Here is a 15,353-nt window from a genome sequence, read left to right as displayed (position 1 = left end):
TCTTATCCATTCATCTGTTGATGGACATCTAGGTTGCTTCCATGTCCTGGCTATTATAAACAGTGCTGCGATGAACATTGGGGTACACGTGTCTCTTTCCCTTCTGGTTTCCTCGGTGTGTATGCCCAGCAGTGGGATTGCTGGATCATAAGGCAGTTCTATTTTCAGTTTTTTAAGGAATCTCCACACTGTTCTCCATAGTGGCTGTACTAGTTTGCATTCCCACCAACAGTGTAAGAGGGTTCCTTTTTCTCCACACCCTCTCCAGCATTTATTGCTTGTAGACATTTGGATAGCAGCCATTCTGACTGGTGTGAAATGGTACCTCATAGTGGTTTTGATTTGCATTTCTCTGATAATGAGTGATGTTGAGCATCTTTTCATGTGTTTGTTAGCCATCTGTATGTCTTCTTTGGAGAAATGTCTATTTAGTTCTTTGGCCCATTTTTTGATTGGATCATTTATTTTTCTGGAGTTGAGCTGTAGGAGTTGCTTGTATATTTTTGAGATTAGTTGTTTGTCAGTTGCTTCATTTGCTATTATATTCTCCCATTCTGAAGGCTGCCTTTTCACCTTGCTAATAGTTTCCTTTGATGTGCAGAAGCTTTTAAGTTTAATTAGGTCCCATATGTTTATTTTTGCTTTTATTTCCAATATTCTGGGAGGTGGGTCATAGAGGATCCTGCTGTGATGTATTTATGCCAGGCTGCCAACCATACCTAAATAATCTTTTGTGAAAGCCTGCTTATCAATATGCAGCAGACTTCACCTTGTCCTGGGGATCTTTACAGAAAATTCTACAGCTGTCCCTAAAACTGACCAATACAGCATCAATACAAAATATAGATTATCTAGACAAAATGGCATTCTCTCAAAGCACCAGGGTCACATGAAGAGAGATTTCTGGAAGGGCAGAACGTTAAAAAGGCCTATTTTACAACCATGGGCAAACTATACCAGAATATAAGCTCTACAAGGGCAGGGATCATATTTTATTCATTATCCTATACCCCCTATACCACTATACCCACTATAACAGTGCTAGGCATAGTGTTGAATGAATGAATGAATAAATACTTTCTGATTAGGGAGGTCTATATTAACATTCAAGTGCTTGCCATGGTTATGTCAAAACATGGACTATAGCCTGCAGGAACTTTTAGTAGCTCTGTATCAGCATAGATTTGTGAAGGTGTTCCAATATATTATTAATACTACAACCTCTTCTAATCAGCAAATGCCTTTGGAATATGATAACCCTGGATTTCATTCCTGAAATGACATCTACCTACACTGTTGTTTAGTCACTCAGTCGTGTCCAACTCTTTGTGACTCCCATGGACTGCAGCAGCCAGGCTTCCCTGTCCTTCACTATCTCCCTGAGTTTGCTCAAACTCATGTCCATTAAATTGATGATGCCATTCAACCATCTTATCCTCTGTTTTCCCCTTCTCCTCCAGCCCTCAATCCTCCCCAGCATCAGGGTCTTTTCCAATGAGTCAGCTCTTCACATCTGGTGGCCAAAGTATTGGAGTTTCAGCTTCAGCATCAGTCCTTCCAATGAATATTCAGAGTTGATTTCCTTTAGGATTTACTAAATTTAGGATATACTGCTTTGATCTCCCTACTGTCCAAGGGATAGGTTACATATGCTATCATATTGGTTGTGCAGATAATCTTTTCCTAGATAATTCAATTAATGTCTTAAACCATCCTTCCAACCCCACCATTCACATCATTTATAGAAATGACATCTTCCAATTTCAGGGGTTATCAAACTATTTGATTAATAACTCTGGTGTAGATGACTCCCTGGAGAAGGCAATGGCACCCCACTCCAGTACTCTTGCCTTGAAAATCCCATGGACAGAGGAGCCTGGTAGGCTGCAGTCCATGGGGTCGCTAAGAGTCGGACACGCCTGAGCGACTTCCCTTTCACTTTTCACTTTAATGCATTGGAAAAGGAAATGGCAACCCACTCCAGTGTTCTTGCCTGGAGAATCCCAGGGATGGGGGAGCCTGGTGGGAGGCCGTCTATGGGGTCACACAGAGTCGGACACGACTGAAGTGACTTAGCAGCAGCAGCAGCAGCAGATGACTCCCAGTTTTATAGGTCATTATTAAATACCCACAAACTATTTCAATTGAGCACCTGGAGAGTATTTCTACTGACCACATTACTGATCCACACACTTCAATACTAGAGGGTTAATACACCACGGTCTCTATTTTCCTCCACCAAGAACATCCTTTCATAAAAACTTTCCCCTATCTATCCACACCCACACCTCCCTTCTTTACCACCACTTACTGACAACTGCTCAGTAAATACATGGGAAAACTACAGGCTACCACCCCTCCCTATTAAGAAGTACATGCGGGAGATGGCTTTCTTCCAGTTTAATACTGGAAGAAATGATCAGTGATGAAGACTGATCCTTGAGGCCTTTCATGCCTCCCCCCTAGCCTAGCCTCCTAATCATCTAGTTAGGGGTTGTTTAGTCTGGTTAGGGTGAAATAATATAAAATAAATTCTATTAAGTATCATTTTATATATGCTATATCTGATCTGATATTAGACAAAAGCACTTTTTTGATATAAATGGATATTCTACTGAGGCTAAAATATAAGTGATTATAAAGCAAAGTTAGGATTTTTTTCTATAAGAGCCAACAGCAGTCAAGCAAAGGGAACATATTCCTCTTAATGGGAATACTGTTCATTAAACTTGGGGATAGGCCAAAAAAGACAGAAAGTAAATATAATAAAAAGACAAAATTTTATTGAACAGGATCAAGATAGGAGGGGAAATAAAAGGGGCAGTTCTATACAGTAAGATTCTTGGATGGTTCTCAGGTTTCCCTACCTGATGTTGGCTAACTTATTGATTTTGCCTATATATCTCTAACAGGTATAATACCAGAATTTGTTCAATATCTCCAAAGAAATTTACAATTATTTCACTTAGGTCCTATAGTTGTTTTTAAGGCACGTTAAGTGCCTGCAATGGAAATGCACTGTGTTTACTTTAGACAGAAGGTTTAGAAATTGGAGAATAACTGGCCTAGAGGGAATGTCACCAACTCAATCTAAAAAAAGCCACAGATATCTTGGGATGGCTTTGCTGTTTAAGAGTCGTTGCCAACAAGCTCCATTCAGGAGATCTGATGCAATGTCACAACCTAATTCATTCAGCTTTATAAAACTTAAGTATATTGGAAGTAAATAACTGTTGATGCCAAAGAACAGAAAATAATGTGACATTGCTAAAGAACACATTCAAGCCTTTCCCTATTGGTCAGAAATGGAAGGTGAACAGCTAAAAATTAAATAAATAATGTAATAATTATCAGGGGAAATTAAGACTCTCATAATGAAAGGAATAACAGAAATGTGAAATGTTTCAGGGTAGCTTGTAATAAACAGCATTTGATGAGGAGATACAGAACATATAAAAAGAGGTCCAAGAAGAAGCTGAAAAGTAAAAACAAAGAATAAAGAAGAGAAATCAAGAAAATGGTATTTAAAGAGATGAGCTTAATACTTAAAGGCAGAAAGACAGTTAGATCCTGGTTAACAACAAACACACAGACACATGCACAGATTTTTCCAAACAGTACTTAAATCCAGCTACTCTCAATTTAATTCTCCTCTCGGTTTAACTCTCCACCTTTTCCATGAAAAATCTGGCAAAACCAATACAATATTGTAAAGTTTAAAAATAAAATAAAATTAAAAAAAAAAAAAAAACGAGAAAAAAAAAAAGATGAATGCTTAAAAAAAAAAAAAAAAAAGGAAGTAGAAAAATCAGAGTACACAGGATGGCTCAGAAAGGATAAATAGTTTTGCTATCCACATCTAATTTGCTTCCTAATAAAATGCTATGGCTTTCAAATGACACTCTGCTATTATAGTCTGTACAGAGATGATTTCATCAAATATTCTATGTTTTGAATATTTTCAAAATTATCATTCAGTTGATAGTCTGAAACACTCTAAAGCAAAAGGACATGAAAAGCATGATCAGCATGAATATATTCATAAACCAGTGAACAAAATAAACTCAATGACAGTAAAAGAACATCCTTGCTGCACTGAACAGGCACAAATCCCCCTTTTCCATGGGTGCATATATGTATCCTATAACATGCTTTAACTTCTTTCTTTAACTTCAGCCATTTCTGATCAATACTGTTATCTTTGACTTATAAGGGACATAACAGTCAAATCAAGTAGTAAGGTGGATAACTGAGTCAAGACATTAAAGGTTTAGACAGGCTAAATAAATAATGAAATGACTAATTATTAAATAATGATTTAATGATTAAAATCTGGTTTGTTAATAAAATGTCTTAAGAGGAAAACACTGTCCAAAGACAGTGAAACCTTCAGCTGTGGTGTATAAAATCAACCACATAAGAACTAGATATAGAATGGGTAACGATGTTATGTGTGAAAAAGATTCAATTACTAGCAGATGGAAGCTCCATAAATCAGGATACATTTACATGATTTTTAAGATTAGCACCCAGCGTAGCCCCCAAATTCTGTAACTCTATTTTAGGAGTCCAAAGAGTGCAGGCAAAGGGACATATATTAAAGGACACCTAATCATGTCTTATTTGAAAACATGCTTCCAGGCTTTCTATTTATAATCTGAACATCTCTTATAGTTCATAAACTGCTCCCTTTAAAAACAATGCTCACTTTAATTAATTTATGAGAATGGCTAAGATGAACTACAAAGAGATATGCATTTTCAGCATGGGATGAGGAAAGATCATTTTTGTCACACTGATTTAACCTACCTGAGGCCTGCTAATAATGAGCTAGGGAAGTTTTTTATATGATCTAAGAAGAATTTAAGCTGCCTTAATAGAGATAGACATAAATAGAAATTAAGCGATAGATTCAATAGGAAGAGGCATACTCTCATGATTCAGTGAGTTTTAGAGTTTTTTTCTACTCCTAAAAATTTCATGCAAGGAACTCTGAGAACAAAAAAGTAACAGAAAAAGGAACTTAAGCATAAACAACAGTGCTCACTGAGAACTCAGCATTCATCCCGGCTCAGATCCACCTTATTTTGGCTGTGCTTTCTAACTTACTCCTTTAGTTAACATTTTCTGTGAACACTAGTTACTTTCCATAGGGACCAAAACCACAAACTTGAGAGAATTACCACACTTCCTTTTCATGAACAGTGAGAAGAGAAAATTTTTTCCTTGGATGTGTTTTTCCAACGAAATTAAATTTCTGCTTTCCAAGAAAAGCCAATTGGCTCAGAAGTCTCTGAGAAAGAACAGTGCTGGGATAGTCAAACAGATACCATACCACAAAACTCCAAAGCAAAATCCCAACCTTTCAGCCTTAACATCAGTCAAGGGGTTAAAACCTGAACGCCTCAGTTGAGTTGCTGAATCCACAGGTGGAAGGTCTAAAGGGTGGAAAGAGATTCTCAGCTCCATTTGGGACCATGCTGAGAAAGCCTTTATGTTTAAGAGAACCCCCATCTCATCTCCTAAATATTAAGTTGACACACGTTTCTGGGACACGGCCTGAATCCTCAAACTTTGTGGGTCTATAGAGACACAATTTTCTGTTTTCTGCTTAACAGGGCTTTCCAGAATTGTCATCAGATGACAGATTACACCACCCATCCACAAGGATTAAGGGGTAGCTCAGGCCATCCATTATGGGTTAAAAGCTGTGCTAGCATGAATCGAGTCACAGTGGTAAGGAGACTACCAATACAAGGGGTCCTACAGTTTTAAGAAATACCCTGGGCATCTAAAAGTTCTCAGAATGCAAACTTTGTCAGCTCTGAAAACAAGAGGCACTGCATCATTATGGCAGGAGAAACAAAGCCAGCACCCTTTTAAAAACAGACAAAAAAAAAAAAGATTGTTTTAATAGGAGAGAAGCATCAGTCATTGATTCTTACTTCATTCACACTTTCTATCCAACCCCATCCATCTTCAGAGTGAAGAGATGACAGAGCCCAGTTAACCCTCTCCCTCTGTCGGCCCCCACCCATACTGCTCCTCTGTACCAAATCCACCAAGACCCACCGACCCACCCTTTTCAATCTGCCAGCAACAGCTCTACAGAATGACTCTGTCTGATGGGCTTGCAAACCTCAGGTATACCTAAGTACCTGCTTTCATCACACTACTTCAGTAGGGTTACCTGTCAGGTTACCATGACTGTTCAGGGCCTTTACTAGTCATCTACGATGACCACTCAGTCACTCATGGCTGACCACATTCTACAAAGGTGCGGATGAGAAGACTTAAGGGAACAGAAAAAAAAAGTCAACAAACCAAACCAACAATCCAGTATGTAAAATATTTCATTTTTATTAACTGTTACTGCCCTCATTATCTGTAAACAGAAGTTCTCTAAGCAGGCAGTCTGCATCAGTGCACCTGCTTAGCATCAGTTTGCCGAGTTATCTTTTCTGCTGTGTCTGCAAAAGCCAACTATAGCACAATGGGTCACATCACTTGAGGGTCACTTGAGTCCCGCTACATTCTGGGGCCCTCCTTCCACCTCCTCCCTTTCCTTCCATCCACAAAACCTTTAACTCCACCATAGCTAAGGATCCCAGATAGCTAAATAAAAGAGGTGGCCTCAAACACAGGGAAAAGCCCTTAGGTCTCCAGTGTGAATCGCCAATGCCAACGCCCCTCCCCTCTCCTTTTCCTTAAGACCTGATGGTCTTCAGTCACACATCTTAAAAGAAAAACAAAAAACAAAAACACAAAGACTTACTTGTCTCAAGTCGATGAAGGCCAACTGCAGCGTGTCCTCCTGGAACCCAGGCACCGGGCCGGATCTGGCAAACTCTGTGGGAAAGAAAAGAGGATAAAAAGCGCCTTTAACTAACCATGGACAGGGAGATTGGCAGACGGATGACAGGGAAGACAAGAGAGGCTGGGGGAGAGGAGGACCAAGCTTCTAAGGAGTCATGTCTCTCTCCCTTCAGCTTCTTTGTTTGCCCTTCAAAATTCGTGTCATCAAAACACCATTAATTCCAGCATCCTGACAGCAAGGAAACTGTACTAATTCGACCTGAAATTTATTCCCATGAGCTGCGCTGGGCTTCAGAGTATTTGTTTTGTGAATGGACAAACAACTTGCAAAGGAGGAGGGAGTGGGGGAGAGAAAAAAGTTTTTCCTCTCAACACAATAAAATCTTCAGCTGTGAAACTCTTTTCAGTTCCGAAAGCTATTTATATTTTAGATCGCTGAAGGAATTTTCTAATTTCACGCCTGTCACCTCATTCCCCAAGCATTTATCAAAAAATATTCCCTGCCACATCATTAATTATTCCCTCACTGATTATTTGTATTATCTCATGAGTGCATTATTGCCAACCCACACACAGACACACAAACACACACACCAGCAGCAGAGGCTGCCCCAATCTAGTGCTTGGCTCTTCAGTAAAAGAGTATTGCAGATATGAAAAGACCCATCTAAATAAATATCACTGCAAAAACTTAGGAAATTTTTGTATATGTCCATCCTCCTAGTGTATTCTTTGTTTTTGACTTCTATTTCACTCTTAAAAATTATTTTTCTCTTCCTCTACTCCAATTGAGTTTTAGGTCAAAGAGACACATGAATGCTATTTGCAATTTACCATAGTGCCTTGGGTACACGCTTAGTTTATGACTCTGGCTTCTACATCATTAAGAAGAAGGTAACCGCACAGGACTATAGGGAAATACACTAGTTAACAGTTAAGAATGTCAAGTTTTATTGTCCCTAAGCCCTGCTTATTATGAAATCGAAAGGTCTTGTTTAAGCCCCTATATACAGACAAAATAGACACAGAGAAAATTCAAAAGTTGTACAGTTACTATCCCTTGAATTCTATCTGTGAAGTCAAACAAAGCAAGATAAACATTTAACATCAATCTACTATTTACTTCAAAAACAACTCAAATATCTGCTCAAAACAAATATGAAAAGGGATGTTTTCCTTTTGATTTTATTTTTCTCCAGGAATGAATTTAAGAAATTACAGGAAGTTGGTATCATATTTTCTTTTGCAATTAAATAAAATCTACCAAGATATTTGCATATATGTCCGGAAAATTCCTTCAAACAACTAGTAACTGGATAGCTTCAAATGATGATTTATGAACAACAGATATTCCTGTTCTTTAAAAATATTTTCCATCTAGGAAATGTCTAATAGGTTTTCATAAATTCCTTGCCCTACTTTAAAAAGTAATGTTAACAAGTTAAGTTGCAGGGAATATAAAAACACTACATGAAATAAAATTTATACCAATTTACTAAACTAATTATATAGAGCACAAATGTGAAATAAAAAAAAATTCTTATCCTGGAGTTTTCACAAAATAGTCTTATTTTAGAGATTTCAAATAAAAATAACTCAAATGGAAGGAGATAAACTATATAGAATGACAGCATACTAAGTTTCTATTTACTTTGGAAAGAAAATTTATATGTCATTTATAAATTAATTCCATTATATGTATAGCACAGATAATTAAAGTTTTAAAAGGGTAAAGTTCTAAAACTGTACAAATACATGATGAGAGCCATGTTAATAAAAGCTTAAATAATCCATCCTTCATAGCAATCGTCTGTGATAACCTTGCATATAACAGCTGCTCGATCACATGCACAGCTTTCTCATACTATGCTTCTATGGAAAGCAGCTCTTGGAGTCATAGCCACAGTCACTCGTTTTGACAGCCTTGATGGTCACACGGTCAGCTTAAATAAGCCTCCTATGTCTGACGATTTCATCCAGTGTTGGTAGATTATCACTGTTACTCCCATATGACATACGCCTTATGCTGCATCATTTGAAGTACTGAAGTTTCCTCTGTCAGTAGGAACCCCACAAGTCAAGACACAGCAACTGCCAAGGTGTTCTGCTGACCTACACGTGTTCAGTTCAACAGGACTGCCCTGTGATACACGGGTTGAATGCTTGAGAGCTGGCTACACATTCCTGAATCTCGTTATTGGGCATGCTCCCTGGGGCTGACATGACGCTGATGAAACCACTCAGGTATCTGGATCTGATACATATTTAGTAAGTCACACTTTATAGATCTCATTTTATGACACACTCAATTTTCCAGGTTCCCAGAGGACACAGTGGCCTTTTAGATTTGATTTTAATTTTATAAATCAGAAAATGACAATTGCATCAGGCGCAACAAAGTTAAGAGATTAATTATTTAATATAGAAATATTAAATACTATATATTCAACTTCATATTTATATTTTCTCATTATTTTATGAATGTAGTTCTTATCCTCTCGTGTAGACAGTAAAATTCTTAGGGGTAAGGACCATATCACAGAACACAGCAAAGTGTTCAAAACAGTAGATGTCCAACAAATACCTATACTTTACAGAAATAACAAGATCAATTAATTATACATATTCTTTACTGCCAATGAAACTCTTTGGATTGCAATAGTAAGGTGTCCTTAACATGAGTATCAATAAGTAGGCTTTAGGAATATATGAGCTTCCTAAAATTAGGTGCACAATGATTGAGGGGATGGGCTCTGGGGTTTTAAAAATCAGAGTTTGAGTTCTACTTACTAGCTCTATGGATATGTGCAAACTACTTAATCTCCTAAAAGGTTCAATATGTTTATCTCAAAAATGAGGGTGGCAGTGTATTCCTTACACTGCTGCTATGAGGGTTAAATGAAATAACATGTAAAGCAACTGGCAGAGTAGAGTGCCTGGCATATCATAATTGATTATCATTACAATTAGTTTTTTGTGGGACTATGCGTTTCCCTGTGAAGAAGGTGGGTATGTTTTACTGAATTCTCAGAGAGTGGGTGACCAAACAAATGTAAAGAAACACTGTTTTATATCCAGGACAAAACATTAGAAGAAAATTCAGCTTCCATTCAGTTGTAAGTTAGTGAGTTGGTATTGAAATTTATGGGCAAATATTTAAGTGATTCACTTAAAGGAAGCTGATATGACTAATTACCAGTGTATTAGCCACAGCACAGGAATTTTCACGAGTATTATTTTAGAAAATCAATAAATATATTAAGCAGATCTCCTATAATTTTGTGATTCAATATTTCCTTTAAAACAGGACTGTTCCTATAGAGTCAATTTTTTACATATATTAAAAATGTTAATAGCATAAGAAAGTGTGAACATTTTTAAATTAAAATTTGCATTTATCTTCAACTATGTAAAATACAGTAACAGTGAAACACATGACAGTAAGCATTCATCTCATAATGTTAACTGAGGCTGTTAGAGAACGATTACACGGGATTTTATTCTCCTTTACATTTTATAAACTTTAAAAGTGAGTACAGACCACTTTTATAATCAGAGAATAGGAAATAGAAGACCACATACATCCCCAAATTATTCAGTGCTATTTTCTCTAGTAACAAGAGCTATAACCTGTTCAGGATTTAGCATTACAGGCAACTGGGATAGATTTGCACACCCATATTCTCAGAGGCTGCTTAACAGAGATGATAACAACCACATACGGGAGGGGTGCAGCAGCCCCCAGTCCATTGAAACATACACAGATTGACTGTATGAACACAGAGAAGCTTTCCTTTATAATCACAAAGGAAAAGGAGTACATGTCTGTACTAGCGGCCAAGTAGAACCAACGGATGAATGGGGGACAGTGAAGATGCCTCTTTCTGGACTTGTCTCTGCATTCCAAGATCTGTAGTAGGTTTTCAGTCTCTAAGTGGCTTAAGCCAGTGCCTGGAGTTCTGCAGAGTGGCGCCAGCCTCACAAGAATATCAAGGTGCTTGTTCCACTTCACAGAGAACCAAATCCTACCTTTGACTATCTTATGTTATCTGGGGACTGAAAAAAGGTTCCAATGGGCTGGCAAGAAAGCTTCCTCTTAAAAGACTTGTTCAGGTTATTGGAGCTTCTGGCCAAGCCATCTTTTTGAGAGCTTGGCTCACCCCAGTTCCTTTTTACTGCCCTTAATCACAGTATGGTTTCTCAAGAGTTGAAACTGCTATCAGAGCCTGACTCTCAAATCCAATTTGCAAGTATAAAAAATATTTTAATGAAATAAATATTTCATTAAAAAAATTAAAGGGAGGTATACAAATTATAGGAAAGGTGGCATACTGTTAAGTGAAGGTATAAACAGGGAAAGAAAATCACACACAAAAAACCTCTCACCTTTACTTAACACATATCCAACATTTTTTCACATTCTCATACACACTTAAATTTATGAGGTGTGACAATATTTTTAAATCAATATTAATTTCTCAAAAATATCCAACAGGTTTACAGTTCTAATAACCTTCATATTTTACTGAAATAAAAATTACCAAAGTAGAAAATAGATGAATTCAACTAATTTCAAAATGCTTTCTAGACTTCTTGAAGGCGTTTCTTAAAATGAACTAGTACTTAGAGAGGGGAGGAAAAAAATGTTTAAATAAACTTTAAAATTACTTGGTACATTCACATTTCGCTGAGGAAAACAAAATATACATTTGATAAAGAGCATAGAACCCTAATTTAAAAAAAGCATAGAACCCTAATTAGAAAAAATGGGAGAGTCACAGTTAGAAGAGGCTTTGAGGAGTCAAAACGATTGCCTTATAGCCAGAGAATTATAGTTTTTCAGAGTTCAAGGCCTTGAGAGAGTAAAGGAAAGTGAATTAAACTCAGAAAGGTTAAACCTTAAATGATTATAGGTGAAGTTGGCTGGTGGGGGCCTGGAAAAGCTTGACTTATATGTCTCCTTTTTTCCCTCCTCTTGCTTGAAGGGTTCCCAGGATACAACACTTCTAAGTTTTAACATCAATATGGATAAAAAAATGTTGCCTGCCATTTCAATAAACAAAAATGTTGCCTGCCATTCTGGTAAAAATCACATGTTGTCCACCATCAAGCCATCAACCATTGCAGCTACCCTAGACAGTATGCCCTGAAGGGATTTCAGGATGGAGAAAAACAGGATATTGGCCCAAGATAGTTAGGATACACATCAAAGGAATAAATTCTATGAGTCAGACTTTTGCATCTTTCCATCTATAGACAAGAACCAAAATCATTAATTTGAGATGTCTGCCTTCTGTGATTAGCTGTAATCTATTGATGTTTGAGATCAAATTGCCAACATCTGCTGGATCATAGAAAAATCAAGAGAGTTCCAGAAAAACATCTACTTCTGCTTTATTGACTATGCCAAAGCCTTTGACTGTGTGGATCACAATAAACTGTGGAAAATTCTGAAAGAGATGGGAATACCAGACCACCTGATCTGCCTCTTGAGAAATTTGTATGCAGGTCAGGAAGCAACAGTTAGAACTGGACATGGAACAACAGACTGGTTCCAAATAGGAAAAGGAGTACGTCAAGGCTGTATATTGTCACTCTATTTATTTAACTTATATGCAGAGTACATCATGAGAAACGCTGGACTGGAAGAAACACAAACTGGAATCAGGATTGCCAGGAGAAATATCAATAACCTCAGATATGCAGATGACACCACCCTTATGGCAGAAAGTGAAGAGGAACTCAAAAGCCTCTTGACGAAAGTGAAAGTGGAGAGTGAAAAAGTTGGCTTAAAGCTCAACATTCAGAAAACGAAGATCATGGCAACCAGTCCCATCACTTCATGGGAAATAGATGGGGAAACAGTGGAAACAGTGTCAGACTTTATTTTTCTGGGCTCCAAAATAGCTGCAGATGGTGACTGCAGCCATGAAATTAAAAGACGCTTACTCCTTGGAAGGAAAGTTATGACCAACCTAGACAGCATGTTCAAAAGCAGAGACATTACTTTGCCAACAAAGGTTCGTCTAGTCAAGGCTATGGTTTTTCCTGTGGTCATGTATGGATGTGAGAGTTGGACTGTGAAGAAGACTGAGCGCCGAAGAATTGATGCTTTTGAACTGTGGTGTTGGAGAAGACTCTTGAGAGTCCCTTGGACTGCAAGGAGATCCAACCAGTCCATTCTAAAGGAGATCAGCCCTGGGATTTCTTTGGAAGGAATGATGCTAAAGCTGAAACTCCAGTACTTTGGCCACCTCATGTGAAGAGTTGACTCATTGGAAAAGACTGATGCTGGAAGGGATTGGGGGCAGGAGGAGAAGGGGACAACAGGGGATGAGAGGGCTGGATGGCATCACTGACTCGATGGACGTGAGTCTGAGTGAACTCCGGGAGTTGGTGATGGACAGGGAGGCCTGGCGTGCTGCGATTCATGGGGTCGCAAAGAGTCGGACACGACTGAGTGACTGATCTGATCTGATTGATGTTTGGCTCTATGTTTTCTTTTTCAGCAAAAATTCCTATATATTCAGGCTCCTCCCTTACCTTTTTGGAACAGTTTTATCTGAGAGGTGCCTCCCAGGCTTTAGTTCTCAGTATTCAAAGCTATGGTTTTTCCAGTGGTCATGTATGGATGTAAGAGTTGGATCATAAAGAAAGCTGAGCGCGGAAGAATTGATGCTTTCAAACTGTGGTGCTAGATAGTTTTCTTGAGAGTCCCTTGGACTGCAAGGAGATCAAATCAGGCACTCCTAAAGGAATCAACCCTGAATATTTATTGGAAGGACTGATGGTGAAGCTGAAGCTCCAATACTTTGGCCACCTGATGCGAAGAGCTGACTCATTGGAAAAGACCCTGATGCTGGGAAAGATTGAGGGCAGGAGGAGAAGGAGGTGGCAGAGGATGAGATGGTTAGATAGCGTCACCAACTCAATGGACATGAGTCTGGACAGACTCCAAGAGAGAGGGGCAGGGAAGCCTGGTGTGCTGCTATCCATGGGGTTCCAAAGAGTCGGACACAACTTAACGACTGAACAACAACAAGGTCACCAAATAAAACAGCTCCCCCCACCAAAAAAAGGCTGCCTTAGTCTGTAATCTGTAATCAGACAGGACATTTGAGAACTTATCAAAAGCAAGTTGTGGGAAACAGAATAGAAAAGAAATTCCTCTGAATCTTTGCAAATTGTCCGTAAAACAAGAATAATTTTCAAAGGACGATGAGCAAGGCAAAATTTATTTAAAAAAATCAAAACTAGTACAGTATCTGGGAAGTAGGTAAAATAGCAATTCTTAGAGGAAAAGCTAATTTGTTCAAATAAGAGAAAATTGAAAAGGCAGTGGGCAAACTTTTAACCAGAAATTCCTGGTTAGCATAATATACTACTGCTTTCAGTGAAGTTCCAAGTTAGACAGTGGACAAGATAGCACCACCAGCTCCACTGAACAGATCAGGGTTTTGTTTTTGGCCAAAATGTCAGGTGAGAAAGAAAAATCAGTATTCTGGAACTCAAACTATATTGAGTACTTGTTTATATCTTGAGATCAGGTCAGGTCACATGCGGTTTTTATGGGATTAAAACAAATAAGAGCTGCTGTTGCTGTATTAATATAACGGTTTCCTGGTATTGGGTCCCTGGGGCAACAGATAAGGAGTGTGCTAGACTATGAAGTGTAGCTCTGGGGAAGTTAAAGCCTTCTTGCATCACTTCACAGTGGTTCCACTAAGCTAATTACGAAGAAGAGCTGATGGACTCCACAGGGACTCCACTCAAGGCCCTGATGGTCAGAGAAAGGTAGGCCAGAACATAAGGAAGTAAGTATAGATGAGAGAGCTATCAAGGAGACAGAAAAAGGAAGGGAGGCCCGGGGGTTGGGGCGGGAGTGGGGAGGGACAAGTTCCTTGAAGATTCAGCTGACTATACTTGTGTAAGCGTTTGTATGAACATGTGATCATAAAAAACAGTCACCTTTAATTACATAGAGTATAATCCTGTGACATAAAATTTTCTTTGTTTTCATATATTTTAAACTCACTAGACCTTCTGCCTTAAGAAGGGCAGAGTAAAGTTCAATCTAACCTATTCTGAGTTTCTGTGTGAGAAATACAATTAAAACTGATAATAACAGAGTCTGATAGCAAATGCCAAAGCAGCACCAAAATAGACTCATAAATTGTTTTCAAAGTTTAATTCTCCTAGCTTCTTTTGCTTTAAAAGACAATTGAAAACTAGGACAGATAAATATAGGTTTTTAATTAATAAAAGATTAATTCACTGTAAGAGAGAAAATGGCCACAAGCATGAAGGAACTTCCACGATGCCGCTGAGTAAATAAGCCAATCAGTCTCCATGTGTCTGTCCCTTATGCCGTACCACTGAAAGGAAACGAGGGTTCAGATACTGGCAGAGACTGGTGTCAATGACAGAACACACTCCCCTGGACACAGCTGTCTTACGTGGAATAAACCTAGGAAATTGGAGAAGTTGATTTTTATGCCCTACTAACATCTCTAACATAGAAGAAGAATCTGTAAACA

At 38.3% G+C, this 15,353-nt stretch overlaps 1 protein-coding gene across 3 annotated transcripts in view; it reads right to left on the bottom strand.

Moving 5' to 3' along the window:
- Positions 1–15,353, bottom strand: part of EXOC6B (exocyst complex component 6B) — a 721,589-nt gene that overhangs the window by 152,739 nt on the left and 553,497 nt on the right. For all 3 annotated transcript variants that reach the window (XM_055539668.1, XM_055539669.1, XM_055539672.1), the window contains one exon: positions 6,776–6,849. In XM_055539668.1, coding sequence (XP_055395643.1) covers positions 6,776–6,849 — 74 coding nt within the window. The remainder of the gene's footprint in view (positions 1–6,775; positions 6,850–15,353) is intronic.

Source organism: Bubalus kerabau, chromosome 11, assembly GCF_029407905.1.
Source record: "Bubalus kerabau isolate K-KA32 ecotype Philippines breed swamp buffalo chromosome 11, PCC_UOA_SB_1v2, whole genome shotgun sequence".
In the NCBI taxonomy this organism is placed as follows: domain Eukaryota; kingdom Metazoa; phylum Chordata; class Mammalia; order Artiodactyla; family Bovidae; genus Bubalus; species Bubalus kerabau.
The sequence above is the reverse complement of the archived record's forward strand: the minus strand, read 5'-3'. Positions and strand labels throughout refer to the sequence as shown.